Source organism: Polistes fuscatus, unplaced genomic scaffold, assembly GCF_010416935.1.
Source record: "Polistes fuscatus isolate 324 unplaced genomic scaffold, CU_Pfus_HIC Scaffold2, whole genome shotgun sequence".
Classification (NCBI taxonomy): domain Eukaryota; kingdom Metazoa; phylum Arthropoda; class Insecta; order Hymenoptera; family Vespidae; genus Polistes; species Polistes fuscatus.
In genome coordinates this window covers 570,985-578,624 of record NW_025113096.1, presented here as the reverse complement: position 1 = coordinate 578,624, position 7,640 = coordinate 570,985, and the positions used below count along the sequence as shown (strand labels likewise).

Genomic DNA, 7,640 nt, shown 5'->3' with positions numbered 1-7,640 from the left:
AGAAGGAGTTAGAGGAGGAGGAGGAGGAGGAAGAAGAAGGCCGAAGGGGTTTAAAGAAAAAGAGAGCGGAAAGGTACGACGAGAACAAATAACCTTCCTCGCAATTAATCACGTCATCCTCTCTAACGCCGTCGTCCATTATCTCGCCGAACGTACAGGAGGCTTAATTCTTTACGTTGTCGATTGCCAATTTATTTGATCGGCCCTTGAAATATGTTTTTATATCGGTGCAATCGAAACAAAAACAGCACGAATTTGATTTTCTTTTCGCGAAATTACATTCATTTATCTTTCGAGCGTTCGATGGAAATTTTATAAAATGTTAACATTTGCGAGAAGACTTTTATTTTTCTTCTTCTTCTTCTTCTTCTTTGTTTCTTTTTTTACAGAAATAAACAAGTTAATTTAAGTCAAAAATTGTTGACTTGGTATATATATATATAGTTATCTATAAGGTAACTAAATTATCGCGAACAATGTTTTACAGAAGAACGAAGTTAACGCACGAGAGCGTATGTACTCTTCGAATTCAACAACCACCATTCCATTTTCCCTCTTCCTCCTTCTCCTTCTTGTTTTCGCGAGCACTCTATATTCCTCTTTCTCCTCTCGTGTTTTCGCGAGCAACTCTCTCTCGGAGTTGCACTCCGTTCGGACTCTAGGCCGCAGATTTATGCGAGCTGCCTTGCAGCTCCGATATCCGAGAACCCTCTATTTTTCTTTCTCTCTCCCTCTCACACACACACACACACACACACTCGCTTTTCAGTCTCGTAATGAAAGAAATAAATTCACTCTCTTGGGTGTAGCCAACAGCAGCAGCAGCAGCAACAGCAAAATGTATGAACGAGTGAGAAAATTCATTTGAATGTGTGTGCGTATAACTACCAAAAACACCCAGAAACTGGAAGACTTCCCTTTCCCCCCTGCCCCTCATTCTCTTTCTTTTTTTCACTTTATCCTCTCCCCTTCCTTTTTCAACAGCACGGGTAGACAGTTTCACGCAACACCTCACCTTAAGTATTCTTACGGGAAATTCTAAACTTGTAAAACGACGCGTGACTGAATGATAAAGGAAACTTCGGATGATTTGAAAGGATATAAACGAGAATAGGATGTCCGGATGTATCGAATGCCTAGTATAAGATTCATATGATATATTCTATAGATGCACATCCTTAACGTTCATTTTATTCGACTCGCGTAACTTTGTAATCCCTTTTAAAGACCATATCTTAATGCATCCCCTCTCTTCTTTTCTAATAGACGCAACGATATTTTAAGTTTAACCTTATAACACACACCTATACGTTAGTATGTATACATTGTATATACACTCGAAGAAGGCTTTAACGATGCAACGTCGAGCAGACACGCGCAATTTATGGTAAGACGTGAAAACTGAATTCCAAGTTGGAAGCTAAGCTGCCCTAGGAAGAAAAGGAGAAATGCTAGGACTAGCATGCTCCTCGTTTATATATATATATGTATGTATATGGCAGCTCCACGCTGCATGTATTTACTCGAAGTATGAAGATATAATACATACGGGAAGAAGAAGAAGAAGAAGAAGAAGAAGAGAGATCGGCGTCGATCCGTGATAGAAATTCCATAGGAAGGGAAAGAATTTGGGGTGGTATCCTCGTAGACAAAATGCACGCACACATACAAAAGTAAATAAGTAAGTGTTACGTGCATCCGTATACACATAGAGGCGCGCGCACACATAAAAGACACACTGCAACTTCTGATTCTACGAATATCTTTTTTATTAAAGCGCTGTGGAAACTCAACGATGTTTTACAAGAGATATATTTACAGGTTCGAAAGATACCTAAATTATTTTTCTCTCTCTCTCTCTCTCTCTTTTTCATAGCTCTCTCATGCGGTTATTACGACCCATTCCGACATGCTTTGCGACGATCTCTTGCGAAGCTCATCAAAATTTCACAAAGGATTCCTTTGAACGCTTTCGAGAGTCGTCGGGTAAAGCTCAAAAAGATGCTGTTTCATGTCTTAGTTCTCTTTATTTCTTTTTCTCTCTCTCTCTCTCTCTCTCTCTCAATCTCTCTCTCTCTTTCACTCTTTCTATTTCGCTACTACGAAAAAAAAACGCAACATTATCACAGTTTATCTGTATGTTCGAAACACCGTCGTAAACCACATTTAAACCACTCGAAGATCCTTCACAGTGGGCACAATTAAACGCACGCACATGCACACAAAACACACCTCTCGCTACGACGGACGCAGAAATCCAAAAGATCACGTCAAAGCGGCTCGAAAAAACGCACTCTCGTGGCGTACTCTCTCCGGGCAATAACAAACGGTGATATCTCGTGATGTGCATAATGCAAAACCGCCAATGATGACATTTCATAGATTTTAATCATTTTTTTTTTTTTTAATTTACACATATATATATTTATATATATATATATATATTTATATTCATGTATTTATATATTTATATTTATAGACTCATATTTATATATTTATATACATATATATTTAGAGAGAAAGGAAAAAGAGAGACGAAGAATCTCCCTTGGAAAAGGATCGCTTAAATAGATCTGTATCATACACGTTTCGCTATGTACAAATAATGAAAAGGAAAGGAGGGGAAAAGTAGAGAAAGAGAGTGAGTAGGGAGTAAGATTGAGAAAAGAAGAAATGTCCGCTTAGGGATGAACCGCGGCACCGATCCGTTGTCCGTAAATCGCGTAAGGCGAATAATAAGGACCAAGCGCGTTGAAGGCGCTGTAAGGTGAAGCTGCCAGAGATGCAGGCAATGGTGCGGTGGGTGGTTTGCCGTAAGGGTGATATCTCGCGCCGAGAGGGCTGAGAGAGGGCGCGGGATAGGAGGCACCGCTCGCACGGTGGAGGGCCGCCGCCGAGGGCGAGAGGAGCGGATGGGGGTGAGGATTTGCCAGAAGACTGGTGGGTTCCTGTGCACCAGCTGCCGCGGCCGCCGCCGCCGCTGCAGCCGCCGCTAGATTCGTGTGACTGCGGAGATGTTGTAGGAGCTCTTCGGACGTTGAAAATCGTTTGCCACAGAAGGAGTCACCGGCGATCCAGTTGCACACGTACGGCCTACCCCCGGTAAGCGAGGAAGGGTATGCGAGCGGGGGTGGCGGCATCGAACCTAACGAAGACAATGCCATTGCCAACCCGTATTTCTGATGATCGCACTGGGAACATCCACCTGGACAGACGGATGCGGCCCCGCCGGCAACACTCGCGGCACTCGCGGCACCACCACCACCACCTCCACCAGCACCGGCAGTGCCAGCGGCACTCGCGGCACCCGCGCCAGCGCCCATCATCAATTGGGCTCCGTGAACACTGTATTGACAGCCGGTGCAATAGGGATCCTTGCAAACTGGAACGAGGGCTTCGCCGCCGGCTGGCGTCTTCACTCGAGCGTAACTGAGGTACGGGTTGCCCGGCGACGGTGCCGTGGTCGGGTAGCCCAGAAGGGCGGCCGCGGCCGCGGCGTGGTGATGGGAAAACGGAGACGCGCCCGCGAACGGTGGCCTGAACGCGGGATTCTCCGCGATTCCGGGTGGACAACAAAGAGGATTTCCAGTGGTGAAACCAGGTATCGATGCTTTGTACGCGGCCAGTCCGGCCGCATCTTTCGCGTGTCCGCCGCTAAGTATTTCCATGCCCGATCTGATTATTGGACTCGTCCCGTTATTTCGCGGCGACGCGTCGGTTTTTTCACGATCCCCGGGTGTTTTGCGATCGGATGCGGAGAGAACACTGCTGCTGCTACTGCTGCTGCTGCTGCTGCTGCTGCTGCTACTCGAAGAACCTACCGTCGCGTGACTCGACGGCGATGCCGATTTTCTACCGACGGGCGTTCGACTGCCCGACGACGAAGACGACGTTGACTTCTTCTCGTTCAGATTTCCGCCGTTATTGTTATTGTTGTTATTGCTATTGTTAGAGCTCATGTTCTCTAACCCGTTTTCTTGACCGCCTACGCTGTGCACGCTAGCCTTCGACGTCGGCCTCCCTTCGTCTTGACCCGTCGAACTCTTCCTCGTGACCACGTTCGTCTCGTACGGTTTGAACGCCAAAGTTTTATTGTCCGACGGACTGCCTCGCGTGCTTCGTTCCAATTTAGCCGCCGGCGGAGACTTCGCATTGGAACCACCGATGCTGCTACTTTTCGATGTGTTCTTTTCCAATGGCGAGACCAGGGGCTTCGTCGGCGAGTCCGCGCCTATTTGACTGCATGTCTGTGCCAGGAGTGCCAAGGGACTTTTCTTCGCATCCAACTGCAACATCAAAACGAACACACGTTTTTCTTTTTCGTCTTATATGCTTTATTTACAAAATCATAAGAATCCGAGGGACTCGATAAACGATTTTATTTAACGCTTTGCATTCGTACTTCATCTCCGAGATGATAAAACAGTAATCATTTTTAACCGTTGAAGTATTGTTTCTAGTATAATTTGGCTCAAGTTGTTCCAATTGAAGTACAATTTGTTACGACTAGGCACGCAACGATATTGAACAAAAATCAAGTTAGATGTTCGAATAGGGAAATTTTTGATTAACGAATACAAGTGATAATGATAAATTTAAGGAATTATTGCCCTTTTAAATTATTGCCCTTTTGAATTATTTTATCACGAGAGAGATTTTTGTAACAAATTAACTCTCTCCGATCGACTAAAGGAATTGAAGAGTCAACGGAGCGCTTGCCGTCGGACGCGTAAAGGCCGATCACTATCCGCTTTTTCGACAAGTATCCGAATGCATACGAAACTATTTCGTATTTTTTATTTATATTACGTTGAAAATCGCATCTTAATAATTTTTTAAACTAATTTATGAAGGATATATTACGGAAATGAAAATATTTCACGATAAGTGAAAAACATCAAATCTCCACATAAACCATTGTTTGTAATATTTCTGAACAAACGATTTAGCAAAGCAAAGCTTCATATAACAAGTTAAATTAAAAATTAATTAAATTAAAATTAGAACAAATAAATGTTCTAGGAGCAAGGAATATCATATCTAAAAATTGACAAAATTTCTAATATCAGATTTAGTTTTTTCTATCCGATTAATCGAAAAAATTTGTAAATATTTTGAAAAACGATTCTTCATCAAAGAAACTAGTTTCGATAGGTTTCGTAAAACATTGTAAAAATCCAGGAGACGAGAAATTCACAACGGACGAAGTTTCGAGTTATCCGTCGGCTCGCGCCCATCGCAACCAATAGTAATTATCGTTCGGAGGATGATTCTTCTCGTTGAAATTGAAAAACCCGTGTATTTGACGGCAGACGAAGATATCTTACTAACCGTGGTTGGAAGCGGAGAAAGATAATCCGGCTGTAAGTACTGATTGTGTCCGGTAGACAGCATACCGCCTTCCTCGAGCACAACCATTTGGGTTAAGCACTTTTTTGTAAAGACAAATTCACTGCACTGAATCACACAGATATCACACTTGGGTAAATAATAAGGCCCAAGAATAAAAAAAACCGATAAAAGTAAGGAAGGACAGTGTAACGAATGAAACTCTTCTCCCGACTCGGTTGGTGGACGTGCGCTCACCGTATAATCGGAATACGGTGGCCCGTCGATCGATTCTCTCTCTCTCTCTCCGTCTTTCTCTCCCCCTGGGTATCTAGCTCTATCTCTCTCTCTGACGCGAATATAAGGACTTAGACGCGAGCGACGTTCACAGCAGAAAATCCAGGAAAATAATGCTGGGACCGTCAGGCGAATCCTCGTCGAACGGAGCACTCGAAGCTCCTAACGCCGTCTCGCGGAGCTTTGGAAGGTCACTTCTATCCCCACCATCGTTAAAGAGGGTGCATAACCTGTGTATGTTATATGCGCCGAGCGTGCCCCCACTCCGCGGGCAAATGGGGTCTCGAGAGGGGCGAGGGGGAACGCAGTCGACGCTCGCAGCAATGGAGGTGGTGGGGCCGCCGGTGGTGGGGATAACGCGGTGGGGTTCGGCCCTGCGTGGGGTGTGGGAAGGCATTCTAATTCAACACGCCACCCATGATGTTGGCCCGACGATGACAGCTCCCATCCCGGCTTTGATATTTCACCGCTTTTACAGCCGTTCCCCTTCCTCCGCTTCTCTCCCTCTTTTCTTCCCCTCTCTCTCTCGCGCTCACCCCACCACCTTTCTCTCCTCGTCTCGGTCCGACTCGCTCGTTTTCTCGGTCGGTCCTCGTCTCGCCAACTCCATGCGGCACGGCGCTGCTGCCTCGACACGGAACCGTCGTCGTCGTCGTAGTCGTCGTCGTCGTCGTCGTTGTAGTCGTCGTCCCTGCCGCCACGGCAACCCGATATTTTATACCGTGAAACCTGTCTGTCTCTCCGGCCGGCCCCGCTTAATAAGCAGCTTTCAAAATAGAAATGTAATGGGTCGGCGGGGAGGGTCTCGGAGTGATTGATCGCTCGCTCAGCGACTTACCGACTACCAACCCGCTCCGAGGCTAACGAATGACAGCCACTTAAGCGCTGTTTGCCTACGGTTTTGTAAAAGCGTTTTAATTATCGCCCGGGCATTGCGCGCCTCGACTTTGCGGCGGCACCAGCACCTCCACCACCACCACCACCACCTCCACCTCCACCTCCACCAGCGGTACTATCCATTCTCTCTCCTCTTTCTTTTTTCGTTTTGCGAAGATGTTCTTCTTCCCTTTGGCTTCCGGACTTACTCTTCTGCTACGAGACGCGAAAGAACTTGCGCGGCCTTTCGCATCGATTACGATCAATTTTACCAACAGACGGACGATCGATCCCGACTGAATGGTTGCTGCATCCAGATCGATTAACGTTCGCGTTTCTTTTTTTTTCTCCCGGGGAGTCCGATTTCTTTCCTTTTTATATATTTTTTTTGTCCTCTCAACCCGTCCATCCATCCGCTCTCTTGATCGATCACGACAAACGAGCGACTTTATCAATTTTCGATCTTTTTTACCTTTTCAAATAGATTATCTTTCTAAGTCAAACGAGCTTAAAAGATTTGGAAGTAATATTAGTTGTTTGTGTTGCTCTTATTTATTATTGAAATAATATATTTAACGAAACGACGAACGTAATTCTTGTTCCCATTTACTTGCTCTCTTTTTCCGTATCCTCTCGAAACAGAATACGCGCAACCAAAAATGTCATTGGCTCGAACACGTTCGACTATCGATAAACGACTGAAAAAGAGAACACCGATCGGATTGCTCGATGCCGTCGCGTAGTACACCACTTATGTTCCTCGAAAGCTCGTTTCGTTTGGCCCTTCCGTTTTATAAAGCGCATCGAGAGTACCTATATCTATGCTCGGCGCAGGCACAGGGTATACAGAGTATATAGAATTTAACGATCATAAAATTCGATATTAGCTGTGCTCGATCGTAACAGGATGTAATTTCCTTGCTATTCGAGAGTGCTCGTGAGTCTCGCGTTTGGATGAAAGAACGGTGAGGCTGCTTACCTTTTCGCCGAGATAAACCGATCGGTGGTACAAGCTGCGTTACTGTGGTAATTGCTACGAATTATGACGCCATCCTGGTGCACTGCAACACATACGTACATATATATATATATATATTGTACGTAAGTATGCAACAACCGGTAAACAATAATTAGCTCGA

General features: G+C 45.3%; 1 protein-coding gene across 1 annotated transcript; it reads right to left on the bottom strand.

Moving 5' to 3' along the window:
- Positions 1–2,462: 2,462 nt before the first annotated feature.
- Positions 2,463–6,492, bottom strand: LOC122516988 (zinc finger protein Noc). The gene is made up of 2 exons (XM_043635244.1): positions 5,332–6,492; positions 2,463–4,286 (listed from the first exon to the last, which is right to left on the bottom strand). The coding sequence occupies exons 1-2, from the start codon at positions 5,416–5,418 to the stop codon at positions 2,682–2,684; spliced, it is 1,692 nt and encodes a 563-aa protein (XP_043491179.1). The 5' UTR covers positions 5,419–6,492; the 3' UTR covers positions 2,463–2,681.
- Positions 6,493–7,640: the final 1,148 nt, after the last annotated feature.

Coding starts and splice junctions, on each gene's coding strand:
- LOC122516988 (XM_043635244.1), bottom strand. CDS start 5,418: ATGGTTGTGCTCGAGGAAGGCGGTATGCTGTCTACCGGACACAATCAG. Junction 4,287..5,331: donor TTTCTCCGCTTCCAACCACG/GTTAGTAAGATA, acceptor TTGATGTTGCAG/TTGGATGCGAAGAAAAGTCC.